The sequence below is a fragment of the Ziziphus jujuba genome, chromosome 12 (assembly GCF_031755915.1).
Source record: "Ziziphus jujuba cultivar Dongzao chromosome 12, ASM3175591v1".
Lineage (NCBI taxonomy): Eukaryota > Viridiplantae > Streptophyta > Magnoliopsida > Rosales > Rhamnaceae > Ziziphus > Ziziphus jujuba.
This window is the reverse complement of record NC_083390.1, coordinates 11,780,973-11,801,961: the sequence shown is the minus strand read 5'-3', so window position 1 is coordinate 11,801,961 and position 20,989 is coordinate 11,780,973. Positions and strand designations below refer to the sequence as shown.

General features: G+C 28.1%; 1 protein-coding gene and 1 non-coding gene across 2 annotated transcripts; both read left to right on the top strand.

The window, feature by feature from the left end:
* Nucleotides 1–5,134: 5,134 nt before the first annotated feature.
* Nucleotides 5,135–5,206, top strand: TRNAM-CAU (transfer RNA methionine (anticodon CAU)). The gene has a single exon. It is a non-coding gene; the product is annotated as a tRNA-Met (tRNA).
* An 80-nt stretch (nucleotides 5,207–5,286) lies between these two features.
* LOC125418413 (uncharacterized) lies at nucleotides 5,287–8,569 on the top strand. The gene is made up of 7 exons (XM_048461926.2): nucleotides 5,287–5,630; nucleotides 5,758–5,793; nucleotides 5,923–6,060; nucleotides 6,583–6,669; nucleotides 7,267–7,314; nucleotides 7,396–7,472; nucleotides 8,172–8,569. The coding sequence occupies exons 1-7, from the start codon at nucleotides 5,556–5,558 to the stop codon at nucleotides 8,317–8,319; spliced, it is 609 nt and encodes a 202-aa protein (XP_048317883.1). The 5' UTR covers nucleotides 5,287–5,555; the 3' UTR covers nucleotides 8,320–8,569.
* Nucleotides 8,570–20,989: the final 12,420 nt, after the last annotated feature.

Below are 20,989 nucleotides of genomic sequence, written 5' to 3'. Positions count from 1 at the left end.
GGAGAAAGATGTTGGATTCAACTAGTTCTAGATGAAATATCTCCCTCCTTTAGTTTAGAATGATATTATAATACTAATAAAAAATTAAACATTTAATTATAAGATATTCATAAACTAGTCAACATATTGAATTGTTGTTGTTTGTATCTGTGAGATTTATTATCTTTTTCATTTTGCATTACGTCAACTAGCAAGGAAACAATATATGAGATTAAATAATAAAAACACAAACGTCAAATTGAAAACTTTTTTAAACTAGCTCATTTTGATATATATATATATATATATATATATATATGGAAATTCTATAGTGAGGATTGTTCGCATGAGAACCGCAGTATTAGTGACTGTTTTTCATAATATTAACGACGGTTTCTTAGAAAATCATCACTAATACTATAAAAAACTGTCATCAATACTGTGGTTCGCATGAGCACCGTCCGCACCATAGACGGACTGTATATATATATATATATATTTATGTTTGAATATGATTGATTTTTGAAAAAAAAAATACAAAAAAATACAAAAATACAAAATTCTACCAATCAAGGTTAGTTATTGATAAGGGCTATAAATAAGTGTGCACAGCTTATAATCAGTTGGAGATTGGCTCAACTTTAATTTGCACAAATTCTACTCGTTATTAAAATGAAATAATTTTGAAAATAAATGAAGTTCACAAACTAATCTTAAGAAAGAAATGACCTTCATTAGTAACTCACGAATAACTCGAACTTTTTATTTATACATGTTTATATAATAATTGTCTTATAAATTTAAACATACAAAATACCTATATAACATATACAATATTCTTTATATTTAATTGTATAAATTTTCTAATTTTATCAAAAAGTCAATAGAATGAATTAGATTTATTAATAACTTAGTGTTAAGATAAAAATTAAATAACATCAAATATTTAACGAGGAAATAATATCAATTATTTAAATCTTTAGTAGTTTGTATTTAAACAAGTAGAACTGTGTTAAAATCAAACTGGTACTCTTTTGTAAATGAGCGGAATCAATTTTTAAGTAAGATATTTTAAAATTTTGTGAGATTGAGAATACTAATATTCACCTCTCATCTCAGCTAGTGATTGATGATCCATTTGAATGAACTTTCCATTTTTAATTTATTTTTGCACATCTGAAATTTCTATTAACTTTTTTTTTCAGTTAAAAAAAAAAAGAAAAAAAAAAAAAGAAAAGCGTTTGGGCTTTTAATAATCACTTTGGACCCATTACAAAGCATAACGTAACTACGATACAGATTGCAAAAGGCCCAAAATTTTGATTCATTCAGCCAGGTTAGCAAGTTTCATTTTCAAACCTTGCAAAACATAATATTTGTTATCATATTTACTAATAATATATAGAAGACGAAGTGGAATATTTCTATTTGTATCTATAAAAATACGAGTTTAAGTTACAGGAAGTAGAAAAATAGATAATTTGTATTTAGGTAATTTATTTAAAAAAAAATTTACTAATTATATATATATATATATTGACAACATTAATTATTAGTAATATGATTGGTTACAACATAGCAAACTTTATGTTTTTAATAGACCAGACAAAAATTCTTAAAAATTGGAAATTTTGTCTTCAAAATGTTAAAAAGTTATATGTTTTAGCATTGGAAACACAAGTAATGTGTCTCATTATTTTGAATTATTTTGATGGTTCTGAAAATAGATAAGTAGGAGAACATCAAATTTTAATTTCAATATATATACGACTAATCTCCTTTCAGACCAGTCTAATATTTTATTATTAATTCTTTTATTATAAATTGTTGAATCACTTTAAAATCTGAAAGTTAAAATTTTATTTATAGTTAATCAAACTGCTAAAAGGTTTGTTTTACATTGTGTACATGGTTAGATAAGTATTTCTCTACTTGCATTTTTAGGTCCGTGCTTTAGAGAGAGAGAAAGAGGCCAATTTACCACATTAAAACATGGCTTGTGGTCAAACACTCACTTTATTAATGGTAGAAGAACCTTTTTAACGACACTGTGTTTTCCTCTTCAACCACATTAAAAAGCTGTGGTGGTGTCTTTATCTTCAACCAGTGTGAAAATCTGTTGTGGAAAATCTATAATTCATTTTGGCGCCCTTTTAAAAACTTGAACTCCATCTCACTATCTTAACCATCATACTTCATCATCACCAACCATTGCACTTCACCACTACCAGATTTCTTTTGTGGAACGAAATTGACAATGACAATATTCTGGTCACTATTTCTTTCAAGCTCTTAGTTGCTTTTGTTTTTTAATTTTAATTTATTTTATGCTTGGATTAATTAAGCCTTTTCAATTGTGGATTCGGTTTGTCTTATGAGAAAATCAGTTTAAAAAGGAATTCGAATTAATTCCGTCGGTCTACAAACAGCGTTTTGATACTAGTGTTTCAGTTGTATGAAATCCTGATCAAGTTGTTTTAATTAGATTCAAAAGTCCAATACTCCTTCAATAATCAATAAAAATTTAACTCAACCTCAAATCTTTCCAACATTAATCTAACTCAAGCTCAAATTACAAAAGAAAAATTAAATTTCTTTCCAACATGAATCCAATCCGAAACCAAGCAAAACAAATTTCTCTTAATCCCTTTTAAAACCATCCGGCCAAATTCAAAAATCCACATCATTTCCAATAATTTCATACTAAAATACTCCAAAAATCAAGAATTATTTTCTTAGAAAGTCCAAAATAGAAGTCCCAATTTTCAAACCATACTTGCATGTCATTATTAATTAACTCTTATAAACCAACATTAACAAAATAAGTCCCAATTTTCCAACCATACTTGCATGTCATTACCAATTTTCAAACCATACTTGCATGTCATTATTTAACTCTTATAAACCAACATTAACATTTAAAACTTGTAAATCCATCTACCAAATCAACACACTAACTCAAAAATTACCAACATCCAACAAACCACAATACATTTTGACATACATGTAAATAAGAAACATAATCAAATTTCCAACTTCAATCTTAAACCCAAAACAACATTCCACTTAGATCATTATCATCATCATCAAAGCAAACACCATCAATATTCTCGACGCTAATAAAAATCACCAACAAATATTTAATCCAAGCCCCACACTTCCATTAGATCCTGTATGCAACCCCAAAATTGTTTTCCAACTATTTCAACGAGATCACATATCCATAATCCAACTCCAAAAATGTCAAAAACCAAAAATCCATGACATGCAAGCAACTATACTAAAAGACAAGCTTATAAAATCAAAACCTCACGAAACCCATATAACCCATGACATGATTGTGAAATCAAAGTATCAATTACTTCAAAAATCAAAAATCTTAGTTCAAAACCAACATGCAAAGCTAAGTCTTCCAAGATCAAGGGTCAAACTCAACATGCATTATCAATTATTCAAAGATCAAACACTAATTCTTACGAATTCCTAAACATTGCTCTTGGGTTTGAAAAAAATAAAATAAAAGAAAAACCAAAGTTTCTTAGTTAAAAGCTTAACCAATTGTCACGTGCAACTCAATAAGCTAGCATTAAACCAAAATACTCAAATCATATAAAAGTTTCCAGCCAATCATTGAAGTAAAACTTGGAAAAAGAAAAAAAAAGAAAAAAAAAAAAAAACCCATCAAATGGTGAGTTGTTGGTCACGGGTTAGCAAGAAAAGAAGGAGAATGAACTAATCAAGAAAAGCATTTTTCTTAACAAAACTTTTGTAAACCCTAAAATAAACTTGTAAATCTAATAACTAAAATTTGGGGGGAAAAAAACCCCACCATTTTTCCATTAAAATTTTTAATAATAAAAAAATGCAAGCAAAATATTACCAAAAAAATTGTTGGGGAAAAAGAACAAGTAATTTAAAAATCGGGATGTTACATGTATGCTTGGCTTGATGTTAAAATAATTAACAATACACTTCTAGGTTCTAGATTCGACCAGGGCTTGTCATTTCAGATACAATTAATAACAATGTTCACATTTTTCTATATTGAACATTATTCTATGTGTAAGGTTAATTTGAGTAAACCCCAACAATAAAAATAAAAAATAAAAAATAAAAACTTACTAGACTCTTAAACTATTATTTTTTTTTAGTTTAGTCTAATCATAAAAGTTAAATGCATGATTGAATTAAACTGACAAGAAGGCAATTTATAGTATAAGGCAGCAAGTGCAGAAAATTGTATAGTTGAAGAGGGTAAAATGTAGTTATCTTTCATTTTAATATTGTGTTTAGAACAACAAATTCCTCCAACTCCAACAAAAGGTTAATATGATTTAAAATACATCATCAACCTTCCTTTAGGTTCAAAAAATTATCATTTTTCTTATCTATAGTTTCATTTATACCCTTCAAATTTATATCATTCACACACCTTATAGACATGTAGTTGAAAATTTTAAAAATTAGATAATTAAATTGCAATGAATGCAAATTCTAAAATCTTTGGATGGAATATCCTTCTCATATATATAGCATTTATGGAACTACATATACTACCAAGGTTCTTCACAATCAAAAATTATATTCATAAGATATGCATCCACCTTTATGCAACTTGTTAACGCTTATTGAATATGCTCTAAACATTTGCAAATAATAATAGTCATAAAAGTGCATGGAAGAATCAAAGAATCTCATCTAGGTTGGCACCCCACTTGTAATAAATAATAATAATAATAAAATAAACAGAAAAACAAACACTAAAATAATAATAATAATAATAAACAGAAAAACGAAGAATAGAAACTTGGTTTTGTATTAGTGAATATTGAACACTTATTGGTCCAATAAGTATTGTGAAAAAAGGTTTTACTTATCTTATAAAAATTTGCTCCAATAAAATAAAAGTGCAACCCATTAAATTTTTTTAATTATACCTAATATCAAAGGTTTAGGGAAAAAAATTGCAAATGAAATAACTAATGAATTGCTATTGCACAGTGGGCCGATAACAGATGGGCCAGCCGCTTTAGACGTAAACCAATCTGCGCTTGGGCCCATACAGGTCGGGGTATGGTATGGTACGGTATGGATGTTTGACAAAAACTAATAACTTTCTATATTAATTAATTGTGTGCACAACAGAAGACCAAATATCAGAGTGGCGCAGCGGAAGCGTGGTGGGCCCATAACCCACAGGTCCCTGGATCGAAACCAGGCTCTGATAACCTTTTTCCCTTCTTTTCACCTTTTTTTTTTTTTTTTTTTTTTCCTTGTTTATTTATGCAGAAATGGCGTACAATATACGCTGTGAACTCCGCTTTGAATATATGCTGGATTCAGTTTTGTGTACAATTTTCTGTGTCGGGTTTAATTCTTTTCACCCTTTTTTTCTTTTTCTTTTTTTTCTTGTTTATTTATTTATTTATGCTGAAATGGCGTACAATATACGCTGTGAACTCCGCTTTGAATATACGCTGGATTCAGTTTTGTATACAATTTTCTGAGTTGGGTTTAATTGGCTGATTTCGAATTTTACGAACAAGTTCGAGTTTTTATTTTAAGTTGCTGAAGGAATGTACCAAGATTTCTTTTCTGAGCACTCTCTGTTCGGCGGTGCAATAGCTAGCACGTTTCCTAATAGGTTCCAGGTTAGCCATTCTTCAGGATTATTATTATTTTTTTATTTTTAATTAATTTTACTCTGTTAAAGTTTTTATTTGTTTATTTATTTTATTATTATTATTATTTTTAATTTGGGCTGCTAAACTCGTACAGGATGTGAGCAACATTCGGCAAGTTCCTGATCATCAGGTTGGCTTCTCTTCATTCTGGGAATTAAATTATCTTTCACTTATGTTTCTGGGTATTGATGGTTTTTTCATTACACTTGTTTTTTTTTTTTTTTTTTTTTTTTTTTTTAACCTATTTTCTACTTAAAAGGAGGTGTTTGTGGATCCTGCCCGGGATGAGAGCTTGATCTTTGAGCTATTGGATTTGAAGCATGATGTTGGTGATAATGGAAGTGCTACATGGTTTCTTCAAGACCTTGCCACTGAGCAAGAAGCTGAAGGAAGCATGGTATATACTATGTATACCTTTATTTCCTTCAAGTTGTTCTAGTTATCTGATTGTTTACTTTCTGGTCATGTTTATATCCAAATGTTGACAATGTAAATGATTTAGCCTTCTATTTTGTCTATGCATCTCCTCAAAATTTCTTACTCTACAAACGAAAAATAAAAAATAAAAAAAAAGTCTTAATTTGTCTAAGTTATTTTCCAAGGATCAAAAGGGAAGATAGTGGATAAAGTGCTATACTTGGGTTGATAATATAACTCTAACTAAATAGAGATAAAGTTCTTATATATACTTTTAGATAATAAAATACTACTATGAACTAAGAAGGGAAGCTTAACTATTAATAGTGAAGAATATAAATTAGTGACTACAAAGAATATAAAATAGTGACTACAAATTCTTCTGGATTCTATAACTCATTCTTTCAAAAATATCAGTGCTCTCTTGTCCTTCTCTTTTGGTGGAGTATTGTAGCCCTTTGATTTGAGTATGATTAACTCTTATTTTTCCAATTTAATATAGGTTGTTGAACAGTCTGGAGTTATCGAGGCCCCTACATTATGTTTCAGGAACATACCTGCCGTTGTTACAACTGCAGTAGGCCAAATGGTATGTTTATGTCAATGCCTATTTTGTAAAATGGAAGCCTTGGCTTATATTTTGCCCGTACATTGTTGGCATTGCATTATTGTTTTTCATTTTACTGTCCTTTTCTGTTGTCTTTAATTATGTCCATCATTCCCCTTGTTTATGGTTGTAACATATAATGGGTTGTGGTAGGAATCATTGCCCCTTATTTTTACCAATCAACATTTGAGGCCGCCAATATCAATATTTTAGTGATTGTTTCTTTTAACATAGTTTCAATTTTGATTATATTTCAACTGTAACAGAACTGGTATAAAAACAGAAAAGAAAGCAAATATGATGCTCAGAGAAACCAATTTGCATGTGGCTGTCATTTTCCTATCACCCTGCAAATATTCAAGTAGACAGTTTTATTAGTTTTGTGTTGTTTCTCAGATACCAACTTTACAGCATTCCATTGCCAATTGATTCTATCTCTTAAGTTGCATCCCTAGTTTAGACACTAAAGTTTTTGGATATTATAGCCATACAGAAACATATCCATATTTGGTGTCATGTTTTATATATATAATGTAGCCTTGGATGGTGATTGTTCTAATTTTCATTACTTGTACACAGGCAATTTCCAAGGGGCGGCAAGGAAGGGAAGCACAAAATATTGTGAGGGTACGTTTGTTTCTTGTTTTATGCAGCCTATTAAATTGTTAGCAAATGTTAACTAGGGTTTTATTGTTTTAAGTCCTGCAGGTTTATGTGGCAAATCTGCGTCTTAAGGAAGTTAATACAGATGTGCTAGTTACTGCATATGAGCCCATTCACATAAAGTAAGTACCAAGGTTGCGTATGAGTTGCTGCAAATTAGATGGTTTTTAGCTTTTTGTTGTCTGAGGAATCCTTTATCAACCGATCTCCTTCAGGACAGATTCTATTAAAAGAATTCTCATTCACAATTCAGAATGGCCGAAACTCATTTATGTTCTCTTAGATAGAGTTTAGGAGGGAGGGTGGTCCATACAAATAAGTAAATTGCTCATATGTAATAGAACCTTGTAGATGATTTTATACGAAGTTTAGAAAAGATATAATGAGAATTATCAACTAGTCATGGCGCATGAACTGTCAAGGTCCTACTCTCTTAATTTTTCAAGCACCTAAAGATATACTGGCTCCAATGAGTCAAGATTTTTGACTTTCCAAGCACCTAAAGATATACTGACTGCAGTTAGACATTAGCTATTTTTCTTTCATTTAAGATTGCATCTCCATGAACAACTTGGCCTAAAGAAATTTTTCTGAAATATGAGTAGCTGATTTAAGGAGCCTTGGCATAAAAATAAGAAGCAAATGATAGGAGCATAAACTCTCTTTCTTTCTCAACTTTAAAGTAGATAGTTAAAACTAATTTGGTTGATGAGAAATGCCACTTGTGGAGTTCTGCTTGATGTATAGTTTTTTTTTTTTTTTGTTCTTTGGTCTGTGTGGGATTCTCTTACACCTATCTTCTTATGTAACTGTGGTTGCAGTCCTCTGAGTGAAAGTGCTAATGCCGTTGATGCTGGTTTTGCTGTTCCTGCTACACAATCTGGATGTATGCCAATGGCTGAGGTCTTTAAACTTGCCGTCTCTAGCTTCAAGGTGAACGACTGGAACCTTTTTGGTAATGCCGCCTGAGATGGATGATACAACTATGTTATTAGGTAGTCCTATTATTTATATCTGGGAGGATTCTTCGAACATTGGGTTTATTCGTCACATCAGTCAGATTCCATACCCTGTCTTGCAATTGAAATATGGTGAAAGAGTGTTCCCAACTTTAGGTTTATTTATTTATTTATTTATTTTTGTATCCTTAGAACAAAACTAGTTTGTAAATGTCTTTAAACGTTTTCAGTTATGGATCAGCATTAAGAGTGTATTTTTAGTTGGTTGGTTTAGTTTCTCTATAATCACTGTAGTCCTGGTGACCATTTTGATAACGTGCAGTCATCCCCTATTCTCTTTTTGCTTCGATAAAGCATTGTAGACATGTAGGGTTTACTTGCATTCAACTATAAATAATCGGAAGGCCGTGGAAACACTGAACGATGACGTTGGTGCCTACCTGGTTGTTCCGAAGTTGGCTGCTGGATACTGAAAATGGACAATTAAATACCAAACTTCATTTTGGTTGGTAATAACTAAATGCCAAACTTTGGAAACTGGCAAAAGGGTCAATCCTGATTGTCAAGGGGTTTGAATTTATGTTTTGTATAGACATTATTTGGTATTTGAAAAAAAAAGAAAGCGCGCAATGGATCAAACAAAAAGCTATAGTTGAATTATGGGTCATTCAATTCTACTCACACGGCCCAAAATATATATATATTTTTGGTTGAATAGGCACGGCCCAAATATCTATTCGCACTGTTCCATATGTAACATTTTTTTGTTCAATATACCTTAAAAAATTTTTGAACCGGATTTAAAATTTCTAAACGGGCAGAAATCCCTTGGAGCTATTCAGATGGAAAAGCAAGCTGGCAAAAGTGATCTCCATTAATATATAATATCTTCCAAAAGCAAATGATCACAAAAAGACATCTGGAGAGGGCTTTACCAAATCTAATCCTCTTTTATCTCTCTCCTTTCATAATATAACATTATGCCTAATTGAATTACTGGTATTACTTTTTGCTGATTTTTCATCAATCATGCATGCAAGATAGAATTGATAGAATTGTCTGTTCTATTGCTTTTTCATTGTTTCTTTGAAAATCCACCACTCAATCATAGCCGAATTCCCTCAACACCTACCTAACAAAAAGCTGTAAACCCAGAGGGAAGGAAGACCTAGAAGTAGAGCCACCATAATCTTCTAGAAACTTATTTTCCTTCTCCATTATTCACTTCCATCTTAGGTATTTCTTCTTTGAATTTTTTTTTTCTATTTTATAGCCTTCATTTTTTTTTTAGAAATTATCGTCAATCCTACAAAAACCAGATCATAATTGGAGTTCCAACTAAAAAAAAAAAATTTAAAAAAAAAAAAAAAAAAAAAACTTAGTTCTCTTCCGTAATATTTATGTTTGAAAGATCAAGTGCATATGGTAGTGCATGATAGTCATCCATACTAACGAAAAGAAAAACGATTATAAAAATGAGACTCATTTTACAAAACAGTTTGAAACAATTTTCATTTTGGTGTTTATGTTCTTCTACTTTAATTAATCTTGTAGCTAGCTAAAAGAGTATAACTATCATTTAAAGTATAAATCAATCATACACAATTAAAAATATAAATACATAAATATAGAATTTTAATCTAGTGGGCTAGGCACATAATTAAATGGTTAAAAAAGAAAATGCATAAAATTTTTAATTTTTTTTTTAAAAAATTCTGTATTATTTAAACACCTTGCAAGAGTTTAATTAATTTTCATTAAAAAGTTTATTTTTCTTTATTAGGTTTTTAATATTAAAAAAATGCTTTAAATTGATATTGATATGATTTGTTGATTCTACCCTAGGTAGCCATTATTTATATATATATATATATGAAAACAAAATAAAAAAATCATTAGTGTTATAAAAGGAGAGGATAAGACTTGTTGAGGCTTGGAGTCTCAAAGTTAAAAGGTTAATCCTATCCTTTTATATATCCTTTTATAAGAGAAGTAATCCAGGTATTTTGACCAGCTCATCTTGACTCTGTTTAAATTCTTATTTTGATACCACTTGTTGAAGTTTGAAATTTTAAACTTACCCTTGAAGAATAATTCAAACCTTTTATACATCTTTTAGAATAATCATATTGAATATGTGTTCTTACACTCTACAAGACCTAATACCCAAAAAAAGTACGAACACCTCCAAATGGCTTTGTAGTTGTAGAGATCCCATATGAACTTAGATAGTCAATCACGTGGCAAGCAACTAGTTTGAAATTAAGCAATTGGTGGGTCCGATTTCCATACAATATTGGTATCCTTTTGCATTATATGCTTTCACACATATAGAGTTCGACTATTGTTGAAATTATTGGTAGGCAATTCCCATCAGATCATTTGCTAAAATCTAAACAAAAATAATTTTGATAGTGACAAAGAATTCAAAGATTTTATATTATATTAGAACTTGGCATTCAATTTTAATGCTTACTTAGCAAACCAAAAATCAACTTCACCGCCAATCTTTATTCAATTAGATGACAAAAGAACTTTTCAATTTTTTTTTTCTTGAGGACCTAGAAAATTCCTAGAGGAATTTAAAAAAAAAAAAATCCCATTTTACTAATAATTTGTGACATCTAACATTAACTTCAATTTTGAGATTTTTACATTGTAGCATAAGAGAGACCAAAAAAAAAAAAAAAAAAAAAAAAAAAAAAAGAGGGGGGGTGGGGGAGGGGCGGGAACGGCCCAATCAAAGCCCAGAATGATTGGCCCACAAATATCTTGAGTCCGAAAGAGCAAGCAGTGGGAAAAAGTCATACATGATGTGACCCAACTGCCACACTTTATAATATTTATGAAATAAAATTTAATAAAAATTGTCACCCAAAATTTGTATCCATCAAAATGGGGAGATGACGTAGGCCCTAAGGATTTGTTACGGTGAAGAAAAAAAAAATTACATCATGTTAAACCATTTATAATCTAATTTTAATAATTGAAAAAAAAAACTAATATTTAATAATTATTTTGGGGCCGATACATGCTTTATTATCGTAATATTGTACAAGATTTATCAAATAATGTTGATTTAGAGATAACAAACATTTATCTCATAAAATTTATAAATTTGAGTTTTTTTTTTTTTTTTTTTGAAGTATAAATAATTATAACATGATTAAAAAATATAGAAAGAAAAATACTGTACAATATAAGATTATAAATTTTTGAGTTTATACTGCATGTGGTAAAATGATGGTTATGCAAATAACAAAGCTTAAGAGGGAGGTACTACGTGGCAGTGAGTGGTTGAGGATCCATTAAGAAAGCTAGCAGCCTAGGGCGGGTGACCTGGGGAAGTTGGAAAGGGACGTTTGGTGAGGCAGCGCAAGTAGATTCCAACTGTCTTGAGTATGATGTGGCGTTGTCAGCCTACCCACCAACTCCGCCAGAGAGACTCGAGAAGGACATTCCATTCACCGAGCTGGACCATGGGGTCCAATTTACTTCTCTTCCGTTCGTCCATACCGATTGGTACAGTTCACTACAACTATTCATGTTCAATGGTTTCTACCCAAACAAAGCCTAAGTTTCTTTTGTCGCATTCGGCAACCATTCACTCTTCTTGCATGGACTTGGTGAGGATAATTTATATATTTATTTTACTTTATTTTATCATATTGATTTATTTGATTTTTAAAACATAAAAGATTATATGGAAAAAGTAAATTCATAGTATTTGGCAATTAAATTATCATGAATTTGATTGTTCTAACAATATTTATTAATAGCTACTTAAATATTGGACAACAAAAATGCATAAATGATCCATACCTCAATATATATATATATATATATAACTTGATTTATTTATTCAAATATATAAAAAAATTATCCAAAAAATATATAAATAGGAAGTTTATAAATTTAATATATAAATGCATATTAAAATTACTCATGGAATTTGGTCTAGTTATAAATTCACTAAGAGTATACCTCCTGATAAAGGTATAAATAAGTCGAGTTGAACTGAATATTAGCATTATCATATTCAGCTCATATAATTTTAAAAGTGGTTCAAGGTTATAAAATTTTGAAATTATTTGTTCTACTCGACTCGGTTTGTTTATAAAAAGTTCTATCTTAATTTGGTTTGACTCATTATATTATAAAAAGTTTAAAACTTGAATCTCTGCTTTCTTAAAATAAAAATTTTAACGTTAATAATTAATAATTTTATTAATTTGTTTATAAAATTAATTTAATTTTAAAAATATTTTTAAATTTAAAATTAAAAAAATATTATTTTAGCAATATAAATACTAAATGTGTTTATATTTATAATATATTTTTCATATAAATAGATATAAATGATAAATTAAAACTATTTATGAGCTATTTATAAGCTTAATTTATTGCTCACGAACTTCATTTTTTATTTAAACTTGGTTATGGTTTGTATTATTTACGAGTTCAAACGAACTAAAATCTAATCGAGCTCAAAGACCGATCTAAGTTGGACCGAGAGGGGCCCCCCTCTCAAATTTTTTTACTTTCTATATATATATATATATATATATTTTTTTTTTTGTCTTTTACTATTTTATACCATATTTTTATTTTTTGCTCTTCTGCCGCTCCTCTATCTTTATAGCCATAACCTCCCACATGTGAAGTCGGCTCATTAATTTACTTTTTTAATATATATATATATATATATATATGTATACATATATTCTCTTTTATCTATATTATAATTTTTTATTTTTATTTCACATTTTTTAAATTTTTTTTCACTTATTTATATATATTATTATTTTTCTCTTTTATAATCACGCAATCGTTTAATATAATTATAATATTTATCTATAATATTTTAATATAATACTTGTTAATTTTTTAAAATATAATATATATACAGATAGTCATATAATAATATCTATAACTTAGTTTTTTGTTTTAATTATAAAACTGAAGTTAAGCCGCAATACTTTTGATTTTAATTATTATTTTTTTTCTCTTTTTTAAGCTTTTTCAATTGATTTAGTTTTTTATTTCTTAACAAAATCAAAATTTTATTTTTTATTTTGTCTAAAAGAATATGTTTTCCTTAATTAAAAAAATTAGTAAATAATTTAATTAGTTTGATTATGACATAGCCCAAAAAAAAAAAAATTTACATTTTGTGTATGTTTGTATTTTACCATACTATAAATTAAAAAATAAAAATAATTCAGTGGCTTTAGATACAATGGTGCGTGGGAAAAGGTTTTTGGTCCTACCATTAATGGTGCCCCCTTTCGAAAAATTTCATGGGTCCATCATTGTTTTAGGTCCAAGTTCGAATCTTGGTTTGGACGAAAACCCCCTCCCTCATTTGTAATCTATATATATATATATATATATATATATTAAATTAGTTATTTTCAATAAACATAATAAAAAATATAACTACTAATTAGTAAGATAATAATAGTTTAATGTATTAAAAAAAAATAAAAGAACAGTAAATAATTAAAAGAATAAAAGAATAAAATAAAAAAATTGTACAGATTTTTTTTATGTTGTCATAAATGAGAAAAGAATAATTGAAATTATTTATTTTTTCAAAATTACATTGTTTTCCACTTGTATAATAAGATAATATATTTAATACGTGTTTTAAACTTTTCTATTTCTGTGTATTTTTGAAATCGATATGAAAATAGATTTTTTTTTCAAAAATTAGTAAGTATATGCATACTGTTCATGAATTTACTAATTAGGGTAATTACCAATTAAATTCATGAATTTAATGATTCCATTTGATATACAATATTCAATAGCATCTAGATTCAAGCAGTTTGCCTACCGACAAAGGTTTTGGATATTTTAAAATTATCTAAACTATTAATAATTTGTTATTGATTATTCAACAAATTGTTGACTCTTAATTTGTTATCATTCCATGATGGAAAATAGGAGTGTCATTTGAGTGTTGAAAGATTAATTCATTTTGAATGCTTTGTATATTTCAACAAGGTGCTTTGTCCATTAATTGACAATACATATCTATATAAAGGAATAACGACGTTTTTTGGTATATTAAGTATATATTAAGTATAAGTCTTAATAATTAATTGTTGATGTATTCAACAAATTTTTGAGTTTTTATTATCATTTCCTCATGGATTAATGGTTTGAGTGCTTGTTCTTTAAGCAGTAAAGTGACTTTTTCCGTTGATGCATTTCTACGTAAAGAAATAACGAATTTTTTTTTTTTTTCATTTTTATATTTCATATAAAACTTATCATATCATCAATATCTATCACTGTTGTTGATGTTGAATAATAGACTAACAGTATTCTTTCTAATTATAGTATCCATGGACGATAGCACATGAAAATTGAAAATTTAGGTTGTGATTGAGTAGTACGTCCACCAATGACTTTTTATTATTATTTTATTTTTTATATTGGGAATGACAATTCAAATACAATATCATTTTTCAAAAAATAATGGCAAAACCATTAGACTTTCCCTTAAAAACCAAGAAATTATTTATTTTATTTTATTTTTTTATAAGAAAAGGGAATCATTCACTGTCAACCGTGAAATCTATTAGCTTTTTTTTTTTTTTAAAAAAAAAAAATACTGTCTTTCATAATTATTATTTTCCAATTTGGTTGACTTTTTTTTTTTTTCTCTTTTTGAGTACTATCAATATAAATCTTCAAAGAATTGGTAATTAAAGAAAAGAAAACATATAAAAACTAATCAAAACTGTATGAATGTATATGTAGCATCTCCAAAATTCTGGGTTTTTTCCCCATATATTTAAAATAATTATAGTATTTTTCCTTCAAACTGAACATGTTTTGATACTTATTTTGAAATTTTAAAGAAATTTCAACTTTAAAAATCAAGATGTCAAAAAAAAAAAATTAAAATTAAAATGTCAAAAAAAATTCAATTCACAAAGGAAAAAGTACCAATTATCCCATGTTTAACTAAAAACAAATGGCAGACACAGACCGGTAACAGTTTGAAAACGATCTAATAAAAGTTGATTGTGACACACAGAAATCAAAACAAGGAAAAACTTATAATGTGTAATATTTTTCTGGAAATTATATATATATATATATATATTTGAAAGATTAAAAAGTGAAAAAAAAAAAAAACTCATTTTTGATAATAGAAATTTAAACAGTAAAAAGCTGATCATGCTAGCGACGAGGAGTTGAGGCAGTACTACTACCAGTCCTGATAATGACTTCAATAATATGAAAAGCAGTACGAAAAAGAAAAGGGAGGCGGACGGAATTCACAGTTTCTAACTAGTAACTAGCTACAAGGAAAGGTCACCCACAAAGCAAAGCAAAGGGCTTTGAGGGCATTGACACACAAATGAATAAATGCATTACTTTTTGTGCAGAGTACGGAAAAAAGGAAAAAAAGAAAAAAAAGAAAAAAGACTTGGATTCTTTTCATTGGCTTAAGTACTATATTAGTGCACCATTTTCATCGTCGTCATCATCATCATTATCATCATCATGTTACATATATAATATATATGTATATCATATCCATCCAAGCTGTCATTCCTTTGATTTTTAGGGTTTGTGCATGCCATCTGGCATTCCATTTTCACTTTATTTAAAAACAATTTCCCCCCTATCATTCTTTCCATTCAATCAGTTCATTAATCAAAGAAATAAAAATTAATTTAATTTTTTATTTTGACTTTTTTTAAATGTTAAATAAGTAAACATATCTTCAGTTTTGCACATGTGGGATTTTATTCTATAAAAAAATATCTAGATTATAATTAATATTAGATGAACTGAATCTTTAATTTTTAATCTCTGAAATATTTATGTTTTAAAAAATAAATCCAGATGATTAAAACTCATATATTCCAAGATCATGAAGTACTACTGGTTCAAGCACTAATCAAGTTTGTATATCTTTAAAATATACTTTATAAAACATTATTCAAATTCAAAATCATGGGCTATAAAATTGAATATAAATAATACAAGAATACACGTTGTGGATGTTCATGCATATGAACTAAAGGGTTATTTATTTATTTATTTTTTTTGGATATATATGGTGTATGAATTAAAGGTTAAATTTATAAAAATAGAGTGATTAATTGAAATTTGTAAGCTATAAAATTTAAATGAAAGAGAAAGACAAGGGTAGCTTGACCAAAAATAGGACGAAAATGATTTCTTTATAGCTGGGTAACCACCAACATTCCGACAAAATTGTTTGCATGATTAGGCACTGTGGATGGTACGCCATCCTCATCACCGGCATATATAGGTAGCAGGGCACGTGATTTCCTAGCAAGCGTTGTGAACTAATCCATGGGCCTAGTTATATCGCATCAAGGACGTGTCTCTCAACTTCAATTTTTTGATACATATGTGAGAGAGAGAGAGAGAGAGAGAGAGAGAAAATATCATAACCAACTACATATAAATATAATATCGACCCCATATATGGATGAATAATTTGGTCTAGTGAGGTAGGCAAATTTAGAAGATAAACTGGTATATAAATTTGGTTACGCTACTAGGCAGTAGCAATTAGCAAATCTCGACCTTCTTTAATATTTCTATACGAAGGGACTCTTATAAAGAATGGTTGGCTTAAGAAGTCCTCTATCTTTTTTAATTATTAATTTTAAGCATTCTTATAAATTTGATGTCTAACACCTTAATCACAATTATATATTTATTTATTTATTTTTTTACACAAATACATGCCGAACTTTGTTCAATATTGCAAAGTGCTTTATAAACTATAAAATCAGCAGCATTACCTTTTTAATTTTCTAAACAATATATGAGGTTATTAATATAATTTCTTTTTTAAGTTATAAGATTTGGAGAGAAAGGAAAATAAATGCCGAATTCTTAAAAAAAAAAAATTGCTATTTATCGTCATTAATGATGGAGCAATAATGAAACTTACATACTAGATAACAATTTAATTGGTTACCATTAAAAATTTTATTTTTTCATATTATATAGTTACTATATTAAAATATTAAAAAAAGTACCTCTAGTTAATTGTTTCTACATAAGCATTCCACTTATCATTAATAGTGATTACAAGTAGCAAAATTCTTTGTTAATAATATGCTAAAGGTATCAAAAATTTATTAAGATATTTACCAAATTACAGTTGACCCTTAAATGATTCATTTATACGTACTTATATTATATTAATTTGTTAGGCAATAACATAACATTGTACTACAGGCGCCAATTGTTTACCAAAAACTTTAAACAAATTATTTATGTCAATATATTATTGATAAAATATTAATATAATTAAAATATGTGTGAATGAATTTTTAAATAGATAAGTGAATTAAGCAAATTAAATAATTAAATTTTTTTTTTATCAATCATTACATTTGGTAAATGAATTTGATAAATATTTTGGTAACTCTAATATATTTTTTTTTTGAAATATGATAACTCTAACATTATTGATAAAATAATAACATATTTGACCTTATCCCATCATTTTTGTAAACATTTTGGTAAACTTGTTTGTATCCTTACGCATTACTTCCAATATTAATTACTCATCCCTTGACATGATCCATCATCCCACATTTGGTTCGTGTTACACTTAATTGGATGTTTAGGTACAATTTGCAATATCAAATTCAAATAAGATTGGTGGAAAATAAATCCTTTTCTAAATATTAGATCTGACAAAAGCTAACACGACATAAACTCGTATTGAAATATAAATGTTGGTATAATGAATCGACTCCATAATAGATGAACTCGTTAAAACCTGTTATGTTAATGGGTCGTAAAAGGCTTCACTTGTTATAACCTGGTTCACCCATTAAGAAATGGTATTTTGGTAATTTTATTATATTAAGAAAAAGAAGTTGCATTTTTTACTATGCATCTATCTATGAGACTTAAGAAAGTTTTATAGTGAAAAAATTATTATTTGTTCAACACTTCTATATTATTATTGTAAGGCTTTCCACAATTATGTTTTTAGCTTTTTTGTTTTATATCTTTGATTTATCACAAGAAATGAATGTTTTACACTTGAGGTTTCATTTTTTTTTTGAATTTTAAAAACATGTAAAATTGATTAATAAATGTATTAAATATGCTTTCTTGTGAAATTTATTTATTTAATTATTTTTTGAATAAAGGGTTAAATGTGTTGTTAATGGGTGATATGTTATTTTAACGAAAAATTTAAGTTTTGATATTTTCACTAGTTAGTTTAATGGGTTAAATTTGGATTGATAAAATTTAATATGAATACGACATGAACACGTTTTATCACATGACACATTGCCAAGTCAATTAAATATTGGTCATTTTTGTACTAAATAAAAGAATTATTATTTATACTTTAAAAAACTTATTCATACAATTCATATACTAATTTACAAGTAACATGTTGGATCATATTGTATAAATTTTATCATCTAACATTGGAAACATATAATCATCATAATAAAGAACAATTTATTTTCAAAATAATAATAATAATAATAAATAAATAAATAAATAAAAACAATTTTAGTTACAATAGTTATCTTATTTTTAGAGCCGTGTCTTAGGAGGGATCTATGACTTTATTAAAATAGGAATGCTTTTGTTGCAAAATGCTTATCTTTTGAATCCATTAGCAATTAATATTTAAATTTAAATCTAAAAATCTAATAAAAGCAGCAATAATGTCCTAACTAGAGGATTTTTAATCATTTCTACTATCAACTTTGGATACAATAATTCACTAAAGATTATGTGACAATAACAAATCACTTAACAAACAGAAACTAATAATAAAAGGTTGTCCAATTTTTATTCTTAAGTTATTCTTAGATTTTGTTCCTTAAAAAAGCTTTCTCTTCACTAATTCGAGTAGTTTTGGTCATCATGCTATCATCGGCTAGTCGTTTCACAGGCATAGTCATACACTGTCAGCCCCATTAGGGTTTATGGGTAGTGGAACGTGATTATGTCGTGGTCGACGGTGACAATGCATGAGAGGGCTAGACAAACCCCGATACAAATTGATTTAGGAAAAGCCTCAAAAGGAAATTACATGTGGATATGAAAAATGAAAGAAGGAAAATGAAAGCAAAGCCCCCTTGTGGCCATAAATAATAATGGGTACCTTGGCAGGTGAAAAGTAGACATTTTGAGCTAGACACATATAGGCCAGATTGACATGACTAAGTGTCATCTAAATCAAAAGTTTAGTACAAATCAAACATAATCCAAACTAAGTATAAGACAACATTAATTTTCTTAGGAAATTGTCATTACCTAAAATTATTCAAGGGAAATTATAATTAACATGGAATTTTAGGATTAAAATTTCTGTTCTCATATTCCAAATTGATTAATCATGATTAGTTAGGTATATATGTTGGGTACTTGGTTGTTGAAAGATAATTGTAACACCATCCATTTTCATTGTTATCTATTCATTTTTATTTTTCAATTTCTGTCGTCTTTCTTCGTTTTGTTCCCTTTTAAGTTACACTTAAGGCTGTTGGCCACATGGGTTTCACGTTCCATGCTGTCTCTCACTCACTCTCTCTCTCTCTCTCTCTCTCTCTCTCTCTCATCTCTCTCATATCTCTCTCTCTCTCTCTCTCTCTCTCCCCCCTCCCCTTTCCACACCCACCTTCCCCTGCGACCCCTCTCTTTGCCCTTTGGACAATCTATCTTTTCCGCTAGTAAGAGATAAAGGGAAATTTTTTTTTTTTTTTTGAAGGTGTAAGTGATATAATTAAGCCCTTTGAATAATTAACCTAATTGTATTGGATATATGTTTGATATATATTGTTGGGCTACTTTCAATTAGTTATAACTTTTGGGATTAATGATTATTTAATATGGTATCAGAATTTTAGTGACTAAGAGGTGTTGAATTGCTCTTTTTTTTTTTTTTTTTTTTTGGTCAGCCATTATAATATGTTTTAAATTAAAGGGATGGAGACTTAATCCACATTTGAAAGTTCATTTTAGGCGATTTTACTACTGAGCAAAGCTTGCTAATATGTATTGAATTGTTGTTTCAATTGTTTGGTATGTATAAGGCTTGATTTTTTTCCCCTAACTGTTAATGTGTTTAGATGTAAAGGACTATATTAGAAAATATGGTTGATATATATAATTGGACACATTTCCTATTGGCTACCACTTTTGATTAGTAGTGATTTAACAGTTGTATGATTAAGACAATTGACCTGGCCTAGTTAATAGCAAAATCACATTTATTCTGCAAAAATGTATAAAGTTTGAATTCTAGTTCCAATATATATATATATATATATATTTTGAAAAAATTAACTTCATTCAACCTCCTCAATTAACTACCTGTTGCACTTTACCCCTTAAAATTAAAAAACCTATTATATTAGCTTTGAGCAATTAGTTTCCTTTATTTTAGCTCAATCATGTAAACTTTTTTAATAAATTTGATAAAATTGGTCATGCATACTGTTCCAAAAGTAAAATAAAATATAACTAAAATTTTAAATAGATTTACATGAATTATGTTGGTCTAATTTTATCAACTTCATCTATTAAAATTCATAATTGGACTTAATTAATAGGAAGTAATAGTTTAGAAGACACTATGAGGAAATTTATAATATATAAGGTAATTTACAAGAAAAGTTGTATAGTTAAAC